The following is a 20,864-nucleotide window of genomic DNA, read 5'->3' on the forward strand; positions in this document are numbered from 1 at the left end:
GATACATGTATTTATTGGATGGGGCTGTGTCCTATTTTAGTCTACATGACAACATAATGTAGAGTCTAATTATAAACATTGTAAATTAACTGAATTTAAACAGGGAAATGATTCATAAATAATATGGCAGTGAGCAAAAGGAATCTGCATGAAAATGGATCATATTTGAGTCAGTTCATTAATCTCCCTTGAACACAATGACACTCACATATCCTACTCATTACATGATCATACAAAAAGTATAGTATAATAATACGACACAAAGAAGAAAGAAAAGAATAGACTATGTTAATGATTGATATGCCTTTATTTTTTTTAATTTTGCACACTGTAGAGGCAATGTGCATGCATTTGAACGCCATTATCTTTCTGAATATTAACTTACTCTCAAACACAGTATGTAAAGAAAATATTAATTAAAAATGTGTGCATGCTGCACACAATTACAGCAATTAGATAAATGTTTGAATCAGCTCAGTAATCACCGAGAGCATCCACCTCGGCACCACAGAATTTTGACATTTTGGCCTTGGCAGCGTTCTCAATTGATCAACACTTGGTCATTCAAAGTCAGTCAAAAGATCAAAAAGACAGGTAAGTTAAAAGTTGCATCAAGTTCATACACAAGAATAGGCGATCAAACATTAACTAAGCTTCATGTCAGTTAAGCAAACAATAAAGTAATAAACCATAAGGAGATCTATTTGAGACCTTTAAGTGAATGTGTTAGTCCAGCGAAGTAACACAGGTACAGTCTATGAGCAGAAAGTAGCACATGTGCAAATATGTGTTGTGACTGAGCAAGATTGTATGACTTGCTAAAAGTGATGACTTGACTCGCATCACTTTTATTCCAGTAACTATGGATTTACTTGAAGATTAAGACTTGAGACTTTTACATAGCCTACAGTTTATAACTTAATTCCATGTAGTTAGATGCGTTACGCCAAATGTACAAAAACAATTTCGACAAGACTTATAATCAGGTCAGATATGTGCTGTTCATTGGTAGTAATTGGTCGATATATTCTGTGGCTCATGTCAGGTAATTTTAAGATAACTTTAATCATGTTTGCTTTTTCTTTTCAGGCACAGTTTGGAGCAAAGGCAGCAAATAAAGGTGCTAACTGCACCGAGAATGAGCAGCAGTACAGCAGATAAGCAGAGGAGCACATCCACTGAGTGGTAGATGTGCCAGGGCAGCTGATTTGACTCCGTCCTCAGGTGAGCTGCACCCTTGTGCCTCATGACAAACTCGATCCAGAAGAGGGCGTTGTCGAGTGGCGGGATTGGCTGATCTCTGTGCAGCCTGGACAACCTCTGCATGTTGTTCTTATAGGACGGATCAGACAGGACTTCCTGTAAGGCCTGGAAGAATATATCATGATCCATAGTGAATATATCAACAACTTTCCCTGCTCCTCTTATTTTGATCCTGAGCAGATTATCTCGTTGATCGAAAATGAGCGGTAGCCCGAGGATTGGAACACCGTGGTACATTGCTTCCTGGATGCCGTTTGTACCACCGTGAGCCACAAAGAGTTTCATCTTGGGATGTCCGAGAAGGTCGTTCTGCGGCATCCAGTCCACCAGGAGAGTGTTGTTGCCCAGAGTGGAAGGTTTAGCACCTTTATATCTCCAGATGACCTTCTGGGGCAGCTTGGCAAAAGCCGCCGCAATTTCCTCAGCTAAATCGCTCGGAAGTACCCCGATTAGAGTCCCCAGTGACATGATGATGACTCCGTGCTCACCAGAACTCTGGATGAATTCCTCCAGGTGGTCCGGTAGAGGCTTGGCAGCTTTACACTGGAAGCCTCCCATGTAGATGACATTGGGCATGGTGGGGCGAGGAAACTCAAAGACAAAGTCCACTCTCATGAGCCACAGGTCTGCTGCTTGGAACAGCGAGCGGTATTCTACATCTGGGCTTAAATACTTTTTAATCAAACGTTCATAATTTGGGATGATAAACTTTGAGATTTGATATTCCCCAAAGAAAAACACTAAAGTGTTCAGAACCCTTTCAAAAAAGCTCATCTTATCAGAAAGTTCTGTTCCTGTCATGGGCACATATGACAGAGGGGATGGCGCGATTGCTAAATGGCCCTCGCCGTGACTCGTCCATCTCACGTTCAAAACCAGAGGTAGCTTCAGATAGTGGGCGAGAATAACACCGGCTGGCACTCCCGGGTCTGTCAGAACCAGGTCGTACTTGCTGCTTTGTAGTGACTCCACCAAAGTTTTGTTCTCAAAAACCCACTCCAGCAATTTTCCTGTTTTTTCATGCATCTGTGAAGCTTTTTCACCTTGCTCCATTTCCAGTTGGAGACGAGTCCAGGCGGAATTCCCTTGCCGCTGGATGTGCAGCAGCTGCCCCACAAACTTCACAATGAAATCTTTGCTGAAGCCCGACTCCACATCCAGCGTTATGGAGGTGTAGAACGGGGACTTTTCCTTGATGTACCAGCTGTCGTCTGTTCGCATCACATCAACCTGGTGGCCTCTCGAGTGCAGTCCCTCGACAATGACTTGCATGTTCACCCAGTGGCTCCCATCCAGTGGAAATACGAGCACCTTGCCGCCATATGCTGAAGTCACACATAGAGCGGAAAGCAAGAGGCAGATCCTGGACCACAACATCTTCACTCTACAATTAGAAGACAGAAACCTTACTTAAGTAATCAAGTAAATCAATAATTTTCCTTTAATTGGGTTTAGCCCGGCTAATTATTAAACTTGTGAAAGATTGAGCTCAGTGATTTAAGTAAAATGGTGCTTCCCAATTTTATTGAGCAAAGGCGCATAGTTTACATTGGAAACATCACAAAACACCACCAAACAAAAATGCAACAAAATGTGCGTATAAAACTAATGATGGTTTTGTCTCAATTTACCGTACTCACAAATTTACTTAAAGTGAAAACGTGAGTAACATGACAGAACATCCAGTGTTACACACTCGCGCTCACCACACAAGCACCGAGCCGCATGTGCCTCAATTGAAGATGTGGCTGATACAAAAAGTCAATATTACCTCATTTGACATCCAGTGTAGTTTGTCCGTCAAGAGATTCCCTTCTACTAAAGAGAACACGTGTTAGTCCGTGCGGCTCCAACCCAGGCAGGACTTTGACATTGTAGTTTCACGCTCTTAAACGTTGGGTGCCGATAAGGATATAGTTCAAAGGGGAATTCTTGCTTGTGAAGTGGTATGTTATTTGAAAAGCTTCCAGATTGGGATATGACAAACGTTTTCAAACGAGGTCGCTGTGCAGTAAACCTCTTTGTGGGTACGGTTTAGTAGATGGCGAACCATCCATCCATTACTAAAATATTGAACAGTTTGACGTCATATATGTACTAACAATTTGAGATAATTCAATCAATCCGTTAAATTAGGTTAATTAATATAAATATAGTTAGAGTAAAATTTAGATTAATTCTGAAATTTAATGTTAAGAGTCACGGACAAAGAGAGACCGAATTATGACCTCAGTGAGGCTACAGAAAATAGATGATGGCTGACCTCTGTTTTGCCTCTCGAGATGGTTCTGGATGTTTTCCTAGTTGGAAAGGTCTCAGCAGGACGCCCTTTATTCTGCTTGAAGCGTGTTCCTGTCAACATCCAAGAGCTTTTGCAACACACCCTTTTATTTGATTTTTAATTTTATTTTTTTGAGAGCCTGCTGATGTGATTGAACACAATGGAAAATTCCAACAATGATGTTTTTCCTTACAATGAAAAGATTCTCTTTCAAATACGAAATGTGTAGTTTATGTAATCAGAACCCGCTAGCCTGAATACAACCCTTCTCTCGTGAAATACAACATCCCTAATTAATTATGTGCTGCTTGAGCTAACAAAAACATCAACAACTCTCAAGAAGCAGCTCAAAACCCCCAATGTAAACACAACTTCCTGTTAAGTTGAATGAAACTGAAAACAAATTGTTCCAACTTTTTCCGGACTCCACCCTTGGTTGATAATATCTACAGTGTTGACGCCTCAAATTCTCCAAAATGCAATCTTTGTCCATTTGAGGGTTTCATAACCTGAGTGGCAGCATGTTAGCCTCGGTTAGCATATCTGTCTCACAGTTCCAAGGTTCTGGGTCCGAATTTTGGCCACAGGCTTCCTCTGTGGAGTTTGTGTGTTTTACCCGTTCTTGCATGAGATTTATCATAGTGTTGCTCCAAAAACATGCACTTTAGGTTCATTTAATACTAAATCACACCGTGTCAGTCAGCCAATTTGATATCAAGTGGGCTTGACAAGAAATATTAATAAAACAAACAATAATTTGATGTGTTTCCCTTTGTTTTAGACAGATACTTCATGTAACCCACTCAGTAATGCAAATCAAACAAGTACTGTACATTACATCACTTCAGATTTCATTCAACAAATGTACTTCACAGGTTATGTGTGCCTGTGTACATTTTTTAAGTATACCTAAAATACCGCTTTACATGCTGTGAACATGTTTTCTGGTTTTATGTAACTGTTTTTATGCCTTATCCAAGCTGAGTTTAAGTGAGAGGCAGTGTATGCCCCTGGATTGGTCACCAGCCAATGACACTGCACATATTGACTAACCACCATTTACGCTCACATTCTTCAATCTGTCAGTCTTCAGTCAACCTAACATGCTTGTTTTTGAATTGTGAGGGGACACTGGAGTAAATGGAGAAAACTCACGCCAGCAACGGGACAACATGGAATCCCCACACAAGCCGGAGCTCAGATTCAAACCCTCACACGTCAGAAATGTGAGGCGGATGTGCTAATCACTCAGGACCACGCCACAGAAAGTTAAGTGAATACACAATTTATTTGTACAATTCGTTTTATTACCAATAAACTTTTTACATTTGTTTGATGCCCTGCGATTGGTTGGCAACCAGTCCAGGGTGTCCCCCGCCTACTGCCCAGAGCCAGCTGAGATAGGCGCCAGCAGCCCCCGCGACCCTTGTGAGGAATAAGCGGTCAAGAAAATGGATGGATGGATTACACTTGTTTGACAGTTGCAAATGTTACAACGTGAAAGCATTGTACAGTTATGATTAATACAGTACTTAAGATTGTGATGAACCAAATTTTAATAGTATGTAGCAACAGTTTAGCTTGTATTATATTGTTTCCTTAGGAAACATCAATTTGAAGAAATCATAGGTTTTCCACTTAACTTATCAATTAATTATCTACCAAAAAATACAAACCACAATAAAGTGCAATGAATTGTAAGTCATCTTACATCCATTTAGTGTTTTTGCTTTGTACATCATCCTACAACAAGAAGCAAAATAATGGTCAGAATGAAAACTTTAAAGTCAAAATCAAAAAATTAATTGCACAAATAGAGACTAGTAGTAATTATTTTTTTCATAGGAGGATCCTAGGAGAAGATAATTCATATATATATATATATATATATATATATATATATATATATATATATATTTGAAAGAAGGTAATGTTATAAGGGAATATACAGGGGGGGGGAAAAAACTGAAGCAGACTGGATGGACAAACATGGATGCAGAATTTGAGATGGCATTATGGAGTGACTATGTCATAATCTACATAAACATTAATTGTCATTAAAGAAAACATCTGAATGGCATCATCAATACTGCACAAAGTGCACAGACCTTGTTTACAACACGCAGTGAGCTTCTGCACTTTAATTAAAATAAAAAATCGCAAGGAAGTGAGTTTGTAAATAGTTAATCGTGAATAGGCGGTTCACTGTACATAAATTATAAAACTGTGATTTATCTAGTCGTGTTTCATTTTCCTCTTACATAAAACAGAGCACAAACACCTGATCGTGATAAAAACCGTTAAAAGCAGAGCCAGCACAACTCCAGACAGGAACAGATAGACGTCCACGTTGTAGTAGGCGTACCAGGACAACTTGTGGGACTCGGTCTTCAGGTGTGCCACGCCTTTGTGCCGTATGACAAAATCAATCCAGAAGAGGGCGTTGTCAAGTGGCGGAATGGGCTGATCTCTGTGCAGCCTGGACAGCCTCTGCATGTTGTCCCTGTAGGACGGATTGGTGAGAACTTCCTGTAAGGCCTTCAGGAAGTTGTCGTCTTTGTCCAGCGAGGCTAACGTGACCACCACGGCCGCTCCTCTGTCCGTCAGACGCAGCAGGTTGTCATGCTGGTCGAAAAACAAGGGTATTCCCACTACGGGAATGCCGTGATAAATTGCTTCCTGGACGCCATTTGTCCCACCATGAGCCACAAAAAGTTTCATCTTGGGATGTCCGAGCAGATCGTTCTGCGGCATCCAGTGCACCAGGAGGGTGTTGTTGCCCAGAGTGGAAGGTTCAGCACCTTTATACCTCCAGATGACCTTCTGGGGGAGCTTGGCGAAAGTCGCCGCGATCATGTCGGCCAAGTCCGTGGGGAGTTCGCTCACAAATGTCCCTAGAGACATCAAGATGACTCCGTGCTCACCAGAACTCTGGACGAATTCCTCCAGGTGGTCGGGTAGAGGCTTGGCAGGTTTACACTGGAAGCCTCCCATGTAGACGACGTTGGGCATGGTGGGGCGAGGAAACTCAAAGACAAAATCTGCTCTCATGAGCCACAGGTCAGCGGAAACAAGCAAATGGTGCATATCATTATCAGGCCCGAGATATTTGTCACATATTTTCTGATATGTATTCTTGATGACCAGGTTATGTTGCGTATAGCCGACTAGAAACACGATCACGTTTATGACTCTTTGAAGAAAGGTCATCTTGTTAGTATTACCGGTTCCTGTGATGGGAATGTAAGATAGCGGCGACGGGGCGATGGTGAGGTGGCCCTCCATGGCGATGATCCAGCGGACGTTGTAGACCAGGGGGAGGTTCAAATATTTGGCCACGATGACGCCGCTGCCCCAACAGGGATCGGTGAGCAGCAGGTCAAACTTGCTGTCATTTAATCTCCTCATCAAGTCTTTGTCGTCGAAAACCGCCGTCGTGAATTCAGCCACCGTCTTGTGAGCTTCCACAAACATCCCGAACATTCCCACACTCATATGGAGAAATGTCACCAAGGGCAGCGAACCCCTTTCATACTCGATGATTTCATAAACCATGCCGCTGATGAAGTTTTGGTCCAAGGTCCTTTCCACTGGAACGCTGATGGTGGTGTAGTAGGCGGCGGCGTCCTTGATGTACCACGTCTTGCTGGGCCGTACGATGGTCAGGTTGTGCCCTTGCGAGTGCAACTCTCGCATAAGGATGTCCATGTTCACCCAGTGGCTGCCCTCGATAGGAAAAACCAGGATGTTGCCACCCTGACAGGCACCGGGAAGCAAGACGAAGAGCAGCAAGGCGCTGCAGCAACATGTCAGCCTCATCTGGAATCAAACAGCACAACAACATAAGATTCAAGCAAATACCAGCTCATCACTCTGGATATAGTTACCTGATAATCAATCAGGTAATCAATCAATTGTGTCATTATGCATTGTGCCAGTGAGTGACTGGCAGGTCAGCATTGAAGTGGGAGTTCACTTCAACTTGACATTGGCTAATCTACACATCAAATTAGGCATCATATGATTGTTGGGCTGTCACCCTCACTTCATGCAAACATTGTTCTCTGAACTGACCTGAACTTAAACCATTGACAAAGTGCAGATGTTCCAGTCAAGGATTTATTTACTTACTATTTACTTTATTTAGATCTTAAAGGTTCATACTGTACAGTAGTAATTATAATTTCTTTTGGATTTTCTGCATTGGATTCCTCTTTTTTTGGTTTTCAGTTTCAGTTTTTTCAAATTGATTCACAAAAACAAGTTAAAAACAACCGTGAAAAATAGAAAATATATAAATGTAACAGGGGTGCTATACAAAAAAAAAAAAACAGCTCTAATTCTAATACGTGATTGCTTGAAATCCAAACTACAATCAAACTTTAAGGAGTGTTATTTGTTATTGCATCACATATTGTCAAGAATGCCTACATAATAGCGTTATGGCAATACATGTACTGTACATGATCTACCACAAGGGCATTTGTGTGCTGACGAGCAGTTGAATTGTTTTGTTGTAACAGAACGCTTGAGTCTCTTTTGAGGGAAGTGCACTGCTACTTCGATATTTTCCGCGCCCACTAAACAGTACACTAAAACTAACCCTCACTGGATACACGTCACACATGTGCAAATGTTTCATACTTACGGTGCAGCTCTGACGTTTTTATCTGTCAAAAATCCAGCCGCAGTAGGCGCGTTGTTCTCTGGGTGCGCTTCTCTCCCACTGGGTTCCGTGTGACGTTCAAGGGCGTTGGTGCCGTATTGGAGAGGACGGCTTTTGCTCGTTTGCGTGGGTAAACGTCGGAGAAAAGGAGACGTCAGTGAAAGGCTTCTGTGTGTAAATACACAGTTAATCATTTACACGCCCTCAATGCGATTACTAGTACTACGGTGCAAATAAACGGCCAGTTCTACCCCTTTCCCATCTATTTGCCTCCATGTCGCCGTAGCTTTTACCCCTGCCTTCTCTCATTTTTCCGATGGTCTTTAAACTGTGCACATTTTGGACAGAAAAACGTCTTCCCTTTTTCATGCTTATTGTCTAATTATTTTTTTGATGAAAATTTGAGCTGGAACTCACATATAAAGTACATCAAGATAAAAATAGCTAAACAAACAAAACAAAACTTTACCTTGTAAATGAACTCTGGGGACAAACGGGACAGATACAATTCTTTCTGCTCCTTTTCATTCAACAATGAGTATTGTTTTAGATTGTTTTTTTTTATTTTTTATTTTTATTTTTATTTTATTTTTTACAAATGAATTAAATTATTGAAATGAAAAAAAATAATTATTTTTGCTCTTTTCTATCTAGGATGTTTACTGTTGTATCGGTACTTGCACTACTCTAACTTTTCAAGAAACATTAAATTTGTGTGATATTAAGGGCTGAAGCTACTGAGTTGCTTGCAGGTCGGGGTTATTCAAGGTAATAGACAGGCCCACGTTTATAACTACCAAGAAAGATAAAGTAGGCTCAATTAATAACCATGAATTACTTCATGTACTTTGTTGTCTCATTCAAAAGTTCAGAGCTTACCCAACAGTTTTTCAATTATCGCACTAGCATAAGCTTTATTTATACCCTAATCTATTTAATTTCCAGGTAGCTTCAATTATATACAACCTTGATCCATTGCAAAGGGCTTGGAAAAACATATCAAAAGGACAAAAATTAGATATCTTGAGCTTGAGTAACGAAGAGATTACATGCATCATGTGGTGTCTGGCATAATGGAGATGACATTATTATTATTATTATTTAACATTTCAGGGGGGTTCAGTTGTGTTGCAGGGAGAAATGTGACTGTAGATGAAGTGAACTCTAGAGCTGCAAGAAAGATGAGGGGGCTCGGTGTGTGTGTGTGTGTGGGTGGGGGGGTTAAAGGGGGTGGTGCTTCCGAGAGGCAAGAGGGGAGGCAGGAAGAGGAGAGAGGCAGTGAGCATCGCTTCTCTATTCACTGACACTCAGACAGGTATGTACTGACACTGCTTTCATCCTGCCATGATGCTTTTCTTGTGTGTGTGATTTATTTTTTATTTTTTTTGTTACCCCTTAACACAGCTTCCGTCTTCCTCGCCAATGATGCCTGAGCGCCGTCTCTGAGACGATGCTGAGAGCCGGGGTGGCGGCCGCCTCCTCTCTCACACTGCTGCTGCTGCTACTGCCGCTGCTGCACTGCTGCCACCTGTGCCACTCGCTGCGTAAGTTGCCCGCCGACACTGCTAACGTCTCAATAAATTGAGTCCCCAGTGACGTGGCTGAACGGTATCGGGGTACAAGAAAATATCCACTTACAGTAAGACCACACTATTCGCAGGAGACAGGGACCAAGCTTAGCCACGGTTATCAAAAACGACGAGTAATTGATGTCCTCCCCTTCAAATGTTTGCTTCTATTGATTGTAAATATACCACAAACTATGATCTCAAAAACAATTTCAAGCTCATCAAACATTACCCTTAAATAGCACCAAAAAAAAGTGTGCACTGTGTACATGCACATGCATAGTGAAGACTCAACATAAATTCAACTAACAACCCAGGCTAAACTTTGCTCCTCCCCACGATACAGTTTTTCAGCTGTGATTTCATCAACATAGTTCCCTTATAGACAACCAGCCAACCCGTCACAATTACATTCACACATATGGACAATTCGAAGCTTGAATGAACCAAATTCCATCTTTTGGGATGTAGGAGGGAGCCAGAGTATCTGCAGAAAGCCGAGAAACAAACCCCAAACCTTAGAACTGAAGGTCAGTGTGCTAACCGGTACATCACTCTGCTGTCATGAATAAATAATGGCATTCAATGAAAATAATACTACATGTAATTATTTTCAAGGTCTTTAAACGCTTCTGTTAAAGTCAGGTTTACAGATGACATGTATGTTTTGTACTTGAGAGGAATTACTATTGGGACCATTTTCCAAAACCAAAAAAAAGGTGTCAATTTGGGGTACAGCGTTTATTTATTTAAGTCCGCGAAATACATGTCAACACTCACAAATAAAAGTGCAGGTGAGGAGTTACAATGCACGTGATTGGTCCATATAAGTGAGATCGATGTCATGAATTCAGATCAATGTGTTTGTAGCAGTAGTAGTAGTAGCAGTGTATTGCCATTAATTGGACCGCAGAGAGCACCATCTCCTTGCCAGTATCGATTTGAAAGTCTCAGCCAAGCGGAACGACCCTAATAGGAGGGGAGCTTGAAAAGATGATGAATGGGTGGATTACTGGCTCATTAATTAGAGGATTGCTTGTCTGCATCGACACCAGACACTGCAAATGTGAGATCCGCATGCCTATAAGCTAAGTGTGAAAGTACAAAATACGGCATTCTGAGTGAGATTGATAGCTTCAATGTGTCTACTTTGTTTGTCACCCACACAATCAGGGACAGTTTACTTCCAGTGAGAAAAAACACTCTCCAAAAATACTTACTGCATACTTAGCATTTTTGTGAACTCTCGATTTATGAAAAATTCAATGCTTTTCATTGCCCTCATCACTCTCAGGTGTTCCCAAACTTTCCTCCTATGCAAAAGCCGAAGACAAGCTGTTCAAATACCTCTTTGGGAACTACCAGAAATGGGTCCGCCCGGTGGAATATCTGAACCAGACCATATGCGTCAAGTTTGGACTGGCCATCTCGCAGCTAGTTGATGTGGTGCGGTTCAACATGTTTTTAATGGCACTGGACAGTATTGACATTCTAATATCAATGGTAATAAAAGTGGGCTTCTTCTGTGTTTTCACCATCCAGGATGAGAAGAACCAGCTGATGACCACCAATGTGTGGATGAAACAGGCAAGTGGAACAGACATCATCCGATGTACTGTATCTCACAAAAAAAAAAAAATTCTAGAGATTTTAAAATCCTCCAGGATTGTATTAGCTCAGTCATTTTGCATTCTACTGCTGCATTGTGAGATTCTTCACGATCATTGGTCACTTTACATGGCAGCACATAATACCAGTTATTGGTTAGTGGGCCACTCCCATTTCATGCAGACATTGGACTATCAGATGCCCGGGTTTACATGGAGTTTACATTCCGATGAGAATAAAACCAAATGATGAAACAGAATGAAAATGCTCTTATACTTTTTGTTGGAATAAAAAGGCACAATCTGAATGCAATTTCATTAAGATGCACAGGGGTAGTACAGTGTATTCCTTTTGCCACTCAGAACATAAGTCATGTAAACCTTTAAGTCAAAATAGTCACGCTACATACGGTCTTATTTTCCAGTGCGACCTCTACACCACTATCCTTTTTTTTCTTCTTCATCATGGATTTTGTGACTGATGCAATTTATACATTTTTTTTCACAATGTGGCCCTGTCATTGCATGCACTGTCAATGTCTAGTAATCTGAAATCGTATCAGCCAAAGATTTATGCTTTCATGTTGTTTTACCCTCCAAATTAAAGTACATTGATGTTTCCTGTCATTCAGGAGTGGACTGACATGAAGCTAAGATGGGACCCTGATGACTACTTGGGCATCACCACTATACGAGTGCCCTCTGATAGACTCTGGCTCCCAGACGTCGTCTTGTATGATAAGTATGTATCAAATATACATCTAGTTCATCCGGAAAGTATTCACACAGCCTTATTTAATGGAATAAGTTGACGTTTTCACTGACAATTCTACACATAACGCCTCATAATAAAAACATGATTGATTGATTGATTGATTGATTGATTGATTTCCACAACAGCTCAGACGGTCGTTTCGAGGGCACCGTCACCAAGGCGGTGGTCAAATACGACGGGACCATATTATGGACACCGCCAGCCAATTATAAATCTGCCTGCACCATCGACGTCACCTTCTTCCCATTTGATCTGCAGAACTGCTCCATGAAATTTGGCTCGTGGACTTACGACGGCTCCCAGGTGATTACAAGTACAGTAGACCAACCGACCAATCCCTGCCACTAACCATGAAAAATCATGAGTCAAGTCAAGCATTCAAAAATATTTCATTCAATTCCAGCAATTTTCAACGAAGCAAACCCCTTCGCTCCCGGCTGTTTTACTGGATTTTGACTGATTTTGCAAGGCCTATCAAAGTACCTATCAAAAGAAAGATTATAGTCTCTTCTTTCATCAGGGGAAGAAAAAGTATATTTCTATCTGTTTCCGTTTTGCAGCGGTTAGCATTAGAATATAGCTAAATTTCATAATTACTCAAAAAACTGTTTAGAATTGTGGTGAAATCAGCTTGTTTTCAACATTGCCCTGGTTGAGCTCTTATACTCTGCTGCCACCTGCTGGCCTTTTTTGTAATTACTATAATTGCTTCACCTGTTCTATTCTGCATCAAAGCCTTCTGTATGCTCTAACATAAAAAAAAAAAAAAAAAAAAAACGTCTTTGGGACACTTACATTTAAAATAGAACGTATTTATACGTTTTTGGGAACAAATGAGTTCTTTAATCCATAAGTAAAAATCTATCATCCCAAAACATGTTAATATTATTTCAAACTCATTTTATGTGACCCTTTTGGGAAAAAGGCAACAGAAACGTAACTTTGAAATGCATCAGTTCAGCTTACTTCCTTGACACCAATTACTACTTTGTTGCACAATCTTGCCATCTTGGGGCATCTTAGGGCATTACAGAAAGAGCACAAAAACAGTTTTCAGATAGGCTCCACAGAAGAGAAGGTGAATTTGTTCACTGCATCGCAAAATTGAGGCATTACAGTTAGTTGCTTGTCGTCCAGTTGAACTTTCTTTGGCAGGTTGACGTCATCCTGGAAGATTTCCACGTGGACAGGCAGGATTATTTTGACAATGGCGAGTGGGAGATTGTGAAAGCCACAGGCAGCCGCGGTCTGCGGGTGGACGGCGGCGTTTCATATCCCACCATCACCTACTTCTTCATCATCCGCCGCCTGCCGCTCTTCTACACCCTCTTCCTCATCATCCCCTGCATCGGCCTGTCCTTCCTCACCATCCTCGTCTTCTACCTGCCCTCCAACTGCGGCGAAAAGATCTCCCTCTGCACCTCAGTGCTGGTATCGCTCACCGTCTTCCTGTTGGTCATCGAGGAGATCATCCCCTCGTCGTCCAAGGCCATCCCTCTCATCGGCGAGTATCTGGTCTTCACCATGATCTTCGTCACGCTCTCCATCGTCATCACCGTCTTCGCCATTAACGTCCACCACCGCTCGTCCTCGACGCATCACGGCATGGCGCCGTGGGTGCGCAGGATCTTCCTGCATCGGCTGCCCAAGCTGCTGTGCATGCGCAGCCACGTGGATCGCTACGGCCCAGCGGGAGCGGCGCGTACGGGACGGGTGCTGGGATTGGGGATGATGAAGGACTCTACGACTGAGCACGGCCTCTCGCACACCAGACACAACATCCAAGCCGCGCTGGATTCCATCCGCTACATAACCATGCATGTGGTGAAAGAAAATGAGGTCAGAGAGGTGAGTCTGATGTTTGATCTGCATCCATTTCACAGAATGGTGATGAAGTACAATATTTTTACAACTTCTTTTCCCAGTGATATCAGTATGAGTTCTCAACTCTTGATTACTCACCAATACCAAGTACCGATGCCAATAGTACTTTTGATTCATAAAATTTCCCCCCAAAAAACAATGACAGGTCGACCCATAGCATTTTTTTCCTTAAAATTGCATGACATAAATGTCAATGCAATCAATTTTCTATTCTTCTAACTTCTAGGTGTTGATTGTAAGACAGAGGGCGGAGGATATCTTGAAATAAGGGCCAGGTATTGGTCTTATGATTATCAGTAGGGATGTTCGATACCACTTTTTTTTTCAGACCGATACCGATACTCATACCCTCAGTACTCACTGATACCGATACCAACTGCCGATACCAGTAGTACATTTTGACAAATAAAAAAAAATCAACAAATATATTTCCTTTAATTTTGACCAAAAAAAAACAGCACAGTCACTCTTCAATACTCTTAACGCTCAAAATAAAACACAAAAATGCTCTTTTAGTTTAAGATTCACAATTTTGAAGTATTTCCAAATCGGTGAAGTTTTGGTGAAAAACTGCTGCAAGCTAGCACCAGTTACAGGCAAGGAGGACTCACTTAACGTCTTCCCCCTCTGCCATCGGTCGCTTGTACTCGTCTGCGTCACGAGTACTCGAGTACTTGAAAAAAGGCTGGTATCGGCCCGATACCGATACCTGGTATCGGTACTCACCCATCCCTAATTATCAGTGCTAGAGACAGATCTGACAAAAATAAAAATTACTCTATAAGTTGTTTGGATCCGGACTAAATTCCAGAAACAGAGACAAACATTAATCTGGACAGGAGGGCGAGCAAGGCCAACACATCAAAGGTACGTCAAACGAAACCTAGTCGCAGGTCTATTATTAATGTCCAGTTAAACCATATGAACTCATGTAATGTTGACAGATAATATGATTCATATAAGCTAAACGAATATGATTCTGATATAAAGGTGTAGTTAACGGCAGCTCTCCGAAAAGCTCATGTCACCTCCCATTCTGTTGCATGTAAGTCTGTAAAGATGACATTATATTCAGTAAACACATGATAGGATTTCTCAAAATGCATAATTTGCTGTTTGTTGATTGATTGGTTCATGCTGTTCATGTTATTTTCCTTCTCTGGTTATTATTTTTTCCACATGTAAGCTAGAAATGTCATGTTAAATGTACGTATTTCCTTTTACGGATCTTCTAAGGTCTTGCACTCTTAACACAACTATGAGAGTAATCTGATGCTATCGGTCATGCGCATACTGGGACCATGGTCACAGGTCAGCGCTCCATCTTTTAATGTGGAGCTAACAATCCGCATCTGTGGCACAAACACGCGTTCAAGCTTTCCTGGAAAATGCCATTCGGCATTAAGAAAATCCATGTAAAGGTCAGAAACACAATTTAATATTCTTCTGCTGCACCCCTGAGTCATCAGTGCTGAGAGCCAGATGCCTTACATAAGAACCCCCCCCCCCCCCCTCCAGCTACTCACAAAGATTTGGAGGCACTGCTCCCTGTTCTGAATAAAGGCAGCAGTTTGTATGTCAACAGTGAATGCCTGCTGCCATTCGTATGCAGACCCCGTCCAGTCAGCCTTGATGCCGAAATCCCTTCAAGAACGCCTGCATGACCCACATTTTAAAGGAGCTCAACTAACTGTCCTCCTTCTGTGAAACAGTGAATAACATCTGACACTAACGGTAACCAAAATAATGTGAAAATACTAAAAGCACAAATCAGTGGAGACACACAAAGCAGCAACATAAATCTTCCTGGTCCGCATTACGGGCAGGGAGAGTGACTGCTTCAGATATGCGTGCTGTTTTTGCTACCAGCATTTAGAGGCCAGCTTTGTCAACAGTGAGGAAGGTGTCCTAACAGAGCTGAGATGCGGGATCAAGCATAAGGAGGCTTGTCAAGGCAAACAAGCACTGCACCACAATGACTTTAATTTTGGGCAATGTGGATATGTAGAGACAAGAGAATTGAGCTGTTTCTATGAACACTCACACCTCTGGACAATTTAGCTTTAGAGGCTTCAATAAACCTACTGTGCATGTTTTTAGTATGTGAGAAGAAGTCAGAGTACTCGGACAAAACACACAGAAGTGCCATAACAAAAACTGTTTGCCTTTTTTGGCTCTAGGTGGTGCAGGACTGGAAGTTTGTTGCCCAGGTTCTGGATCGAATGTTTCTCTGGGCATTCCTGCTCGTTTCCGTCCTGGGCTCAGCTCTCCTCTTCATCCCGGTTATCTACAAGTGGGCCAGCATTATTGTTCCCAAACATATTGGAGGGGCCCTCTGAAGGGTAGATGACAACGAGGTGAGACACACCAGCGGCTAAAGCCCAGATTGGATCATGACACTTTGTGAGCTGCATCACATCTACAGATAAACTGTATGCTTTTAAAAGTAGAAAACAACATGTTGTAGAAATTAAATGAAAGAATGTCATTCCCCAACAGTTCCCAAAATAAAAGTCTCTTTGTCATTACAAAATTCCTTGTCCAAAAAGTGTTTTGTTTTGTTTTGTTTTGTTTTAATATTGCAAACACCCCCTTTTAAGATTAAAATGTAACTGGTAAAGTCAAGCTTGTTTTGTTGGACTTTGCACTTTTTCCAATCATCACTGGGATTCGTCTCTGTAGCTCAAAACAAGCTCTGTTTCACATTGCGCACGCATGCCTGCATGCACGGACCTGCAGCTGAGTGACTCCACAGAGGGCATGTTGAGGACAGTACGAGCACGTTCCTTGAAGCATCTGTTTGAAAAGACTGTGGATAAACATCAACACGGATCAGTGTAAGTGCATTTTAATCAGCACAGTAGAACACGATATGGACTGTTTGGAGGATGTTATTCTGAATCATAAAATAAGTGTGTCATTTATTTGATGGTGTTTTGATGTGCCTTTATAGTTTTTCTAAGGTTGTAGTAGTATAAGGGAATTAAGTCTGAAATGAATTCCTAGAGGGCGGCACGGTGAATGACTGGTTAGCACATCCGCCTCCCAGTACTGAGGACTCGGGTTCGAGTCCAGGCTCCTGCCTTCCTGGGTGGAGTTTGAATGTTCTCCCCGTACCTGGCAACCAGTCCAGGGTTTACCCTTGGCTTTCTGTGTTGAGAATGTTCTTGTGTGGGTTTCCAACGGGTACTCCAGCTTCCTCCCACATTCCAAAATCATGCATGTTGTTTTCATTAAAGATTCTAAATAGTGCATAGGTGTGAATGTCCGAAAGGTTATTTACCAATATGTATCCAGCAATTGGCTGACAACCAGTTTAGTACTCCATCTCTCACCCACAGTCAGCTTGGATAGGTTCTAGCTGATCCACATTCGGCTGAATGAGGACAAGGGTACAAAATAAGAACAAAATGTGGAATATACTTATATATATAAACCCACAGAACTGAAATTCCAACCTCTAAACTGTGAGACAGACATATGTTACAATTCAGCTGCGCACAAGGCAGTTACTTCAAAATAAAAGAGGAAATAACACTCGGGCGCCGAGTACAAAGAAAAGCTAACTGAGAACAGATGTAATCTGGCTGAAACAGTTCAGCATTCCAGAGGAGGGAAAACAGAGCATATGCTCACTTATGTAAAGGATTTCTCGTAATTTACGCTTGAGGAATACGTTCGCGTGATCCCATATAAAGAAGGTATGTTTACATTGTGAAAATGGTGTGACGTGAAAATAAAAGTGAAATATGTCTGACTGAGCTCATGTTGTTTACTTCCTTAGGTTAAAGATGCCCGTGCATGGAAACTCACTTTTCTTTCTAGCATCCTTTGTGGTGTTGTCATCATGGAGAGCTTGTTACTGTGGCAAGATCCTCGTAGTACCCTTTGAGTGTAGCCACTGGGTGAACATGGAGGTCCTGATTAAAGCACTCCACGCTCATGGTCACTCCGTGGACGTGATTCGGACCGACAAGAGCTGGTACATCAAGGAAGGAGTGCCGCACTACGAACCCATCACGGTATCCGTCAGCGAAGCGTTCGACCCGGTTTTTGTCGACTCCCTGTTGGAAAAGGCTTTTGCTCTGGAGAGGGCGCAAAGCTCATTGATGACCTTCGTGGGTCTGCAGCGTTTCATGTTCACGGCTATGAGTGGTACTGGCAGGATCATGTGCAAAATGACCAGCGCGATATTACAAGACGAGGATTTAATGGCTCGCCTGAAGCAGCATCGGTACGACCTGCTCCTCACTGACCCCGCAATGGGCACGGGGGTCATTTTGGCTCACGCTCTTCAGTTACCTTTAGTGTATAATGTGCGTTGGGTGATGTCCAAGGAGGGCCACCAGGTCCTGGCGCCTTCTCCTTTGTCTTACATACCCGTGACTGGCTCTGGGCTGTCTGATAAGATGACTTTTCAACAGAGGCTCAAGAATCTTGTGTACTTCGCACTTACGGAAGTTCTGCATACATTTTTCATCATACCGCAATATCAGGCTCTTTGCAACCAGTTCTTTGGTCCAGAAGTGAGATATGATGAACTTATACAAAGAGCAGACCTGTGGCTCATGCGAGCAGATTTTGTCTTTGAGTTTCCTCGCCCTACCATGCCCAACGTCATCTACATCGGCGGCTTCCAGTGTAAGCCTGCAGAACCTCTGCCCAAACACCTGGAGGAGTTTGTGCAGAGTTCCGGAGAGCACGGAGTCATCATCATGTCTTTGGGGACTATAGTGAGCCAACTCCCTGCAGATATAGCCGATGAGATCGCGGCGGCTTTTGCTAAGCTCCCCCAGAAGGTCATCTGGAGCTATAGGACTGCAAAACCTCCCGCTTTGGGCAATAACACTCTGATGGTGGACTGGATGCCGCAGAACGACCTTCTTGGACATCCCAAGGTGAAACTCTTCGTGGCTCACGGCGGGACGAATGGCGTCCAGGAAGCAATTTACCACGGAGTGCCGGTGGTGGGAGTACCCTTGTTTTTCGACCAGCATGACAACCTGCTGCGTCTCACACAGAGAGGAGCAGCTGTGGTGGTCACGTTATCCTCGTTGGATAAAGACGACAACTTCCTGAAGGCCTTACAGGAAGTTCTCACCAATCCGTCCTACAGGGACAACATGCAGAAGCTGTCCAGGCTGCACAGAGATCAGCCCATCCCGCCGCTCGACAACGCCCTCTTCTGGATTGATTTTGTCATGCGGCACAAGGGTGCAGCTCACCTGAGGACCGAGTCCTACAAGCTGCCCTGGTACGCCTACTACAATGTGGACATCTTCGTTACTTTCTTTACAACGGTGTCAGTGATGTTTCTGCTCCCTGTTGTGATTTTTAGGTTGCATGTCTTCAAAAGAAAATAGAAAATGAGCTGCTTCTTCAACTGTATTATGCGTAATCACAATATTTAGTACTCTCTCCGAATTATTGATGATAATATTAATAATTATATGTTTAAAAGTATCTTGAGTTATCATCACTATCAAAATTGCTTGTTTGATATAGTTTAAGATATGTTCCTATATGAAAGTGTTTTACTCAACACTGGCTAGGAAAGCCCACCTGGCTAAGGACAATTGAGATCGCTTAATCAGAAGATCTCCTTTGCCGAAGACTGAACCAAAGAAACTTTTGAGCAGGTTAATGGAAGGTTTCGTAGATATCTATCCTCTGTGGTTGAAAAAAATTGTATTATATACTGTAGTAGTTCAACACAATTGACCAAATCATCAAAAGTAGGCAGTGAACATCGAGTTCTTGATCCCACTATATGAATCAGAGGTTGGCATCCTCCAATAACTGGAACTCTGTTGGAAGGTGACTTTAACCTATAAATTCATCTTAGTATTATCATAAGTATGAGTCTAATAAAAAAGAAAAAAAAAGAAACAACCAGTTGTGTAGTTTCCTTTCTAGTAATCACTTCACCACTTGCAGGACTCCTTAACCAGTCAATTATTGAGCCATTTTGACTCAAGGTCAAATATATATGTCCGCTGGAAGAGGATCCCCGACCTCATACTGCTGTTTGGACCTTGAAGAACTAAAAGCCAGCTACGCCAATGGTGGACAGGGACGCTTGAAGGAGGAAGCAAGACTACAGTGAAGGTATCCGTTGCAACTCTGAAATTGATGTTTGTAAAAACATGACCACTACTTCAATATGTATTTTTGCTCCTTGTATTTTGTATTGCACCCTAGAGCCCACACACCACAGCTACTCCTCTTTGTAATTGTCTTATTCAGCTTAAAGAGCAACATTGTTTAGTACATGCTATACAAAATGCTCATTGGATGTCATCATTTTATTCCACATTAGGCATAATCACAGTGATCAAATCTTCATTTTTTTTTTACGTACAGTTTTCATCTAAAGTGTTGCCTTGAGATACAAGTTTAATTCGTTATGTGACCATACCACTAAGATCTCAAATCGCATTTGCTCTTTCCCCATTAATCTGTGTAAGAGCAGTCTGTAATATTGTATTTGGGAAAAACAGAGTAATAATTTAACATTTAAAAATAAACGTAAAAAATAAAGTGTTAATGCATCATAAGTTAATGCTATTATCCAATTCCATTTGCTGTGTCCACTTTGATTATAGTATACTTGTATAATGTAGTCATGCAGACACAAATGTAGAAAAATGCTCAATTATTTCTCCTGTGAGTGGGTCAGTAAAATACTGTAATATATTTTTTTCATTTTTCATATAGGGGAAAAATAATATAGGGCTTAGTTTTCTTATATATGTCTAAATGTTGCTCCTAAGTTTGTGGTAAATTAGCTTTTTAGGCCAGAAAGTGAGCTTCCATGAAT

The 20,864-nt window shown here is 41.9% G+C and overlaps 2 protein-coding genes and 2 pseudogenes across 6 annotated transcripts; 2 read left to right on the forward strand and 2 right to left on the reverse strand.

Annotated features, from left to right (window-relative positions):
• Window positions 1-1,062: 1,062 nt before the first annotated feature.
• Window positions 1,063-2,758, reverse strand: LOC144017822 (UDP-glucuronosyltransferase 2B15 pseudogene; annotated as a pseudogene).
• Window positions 2,759-3,651: 893 nt separating this feature from the next.
• LOC144017821 (UDP-glucuronosyltransferase 2C1 pseudogene) lies at window positions 3,652-8,484 on the reverse strand (annotated as a pseudogene). The gene is made up of 2 exons (XR_013283262.1): window positions 8,193-8,484; window positions 3,652-7,363 (listed from the first exon to the last, which is right to left on the reverse strand). The product of XR_013283262.1 is annotated as a UDP-glucuronosyltransferase 2C1 pseudogene (transcript).
• A 939-nt stretch (window positions 8,485-9,423) lies between these two features.
• chrna5 (cholinergic receptor, nicotinic, alpha 5) lies at window positions 9,424-16,577 on the forward strand. Of its 3 annotated transcripts, none has more exons than XM_077519760.1 (8): window positions 9,424-9,525; window positions 9,615-9,754; window positions 11,073-11,224; window positions 11,321-11,365; window positions 12,018-12,127; window positions 12,286-12,463; window positions 13,298-14,008; window positions 16,225-16,570. In XM_077519760.1, exons 2-8 carry the CDS (start codon window positions 9,661-9,663, stop codon window positions 16,381-16,383), a joined length of 1,449 nt encoding a protein of 482 aa, XP_077375886.1. In that variant the 5' UTR covers window positions 9,424-9,525; window positions 9,615-9,660; the 3' UTR covers window positions 16,384-16,570. The 3 variants fall into 3 exon arrangements, with proteins under 3 accessions (XP_077375886.1, XP_077375887.1, XP_077375888.1); XM_077519761.1 differs by having other exon boundaries at window positions 13,316-14,008; window positions 16,225-16,566; XM_077519762.1 differs by lacking the exon at window positions 9,424-9,525 and having other exon boundaries at window positions 9,646-9,754; window positions 13,316-14,008; window positions 16,225-16,577.
• Window positions 16,578-16,713: 136 nt separating this feature from the next.
• LOC144017820 (UDP-glucuronosyltransferase 2C1-like) lies at window positions 16,714-19,921 on the forward strand. Of its 2 annotated transcripts, none has more exons than XM_077519758.1 (2): window positions 16,714-16,881; window positions 17,829-19,921. In XM_077519758.1, the coding sequence occupies exons 1-2, from the start codon at window positions 16,760-16,762 to the stop codon at window positions 19,405-19,407; spliced, it is 1,701 nt and encodes a 566-aa protein (XP_077375884.1). In that variant the 5' UTR covers window positions 16,714-16,759; the 3' UTR covers window positions 19,408-19,921. The 2 variants fall into 2 exon arrangements, with proteins under 2 accessions (XP_077375884.1, XP_077375885.1); XM_077519759.1 differs by having other exon boundaries at window positions 16,745-17,745.
• The last annotated feature ends 943 nt before the right edge of the window (window positions 19,922-20,864 follow it).

This window comes from Festucalex cinctus, chromosome 4, assembly GCF_051991245.1.
Source record: "Festucalex cinctus isolate MCC-2025b chromosome 4, RoL_Fcin_1.0, whole genome shotgun sequence".
NCBI lineage: Eukaryota > Metazoa > Chordata > Actinopteri > Syngnathiformes > Syngnathidae > Festucalex > Festucalex cinctus.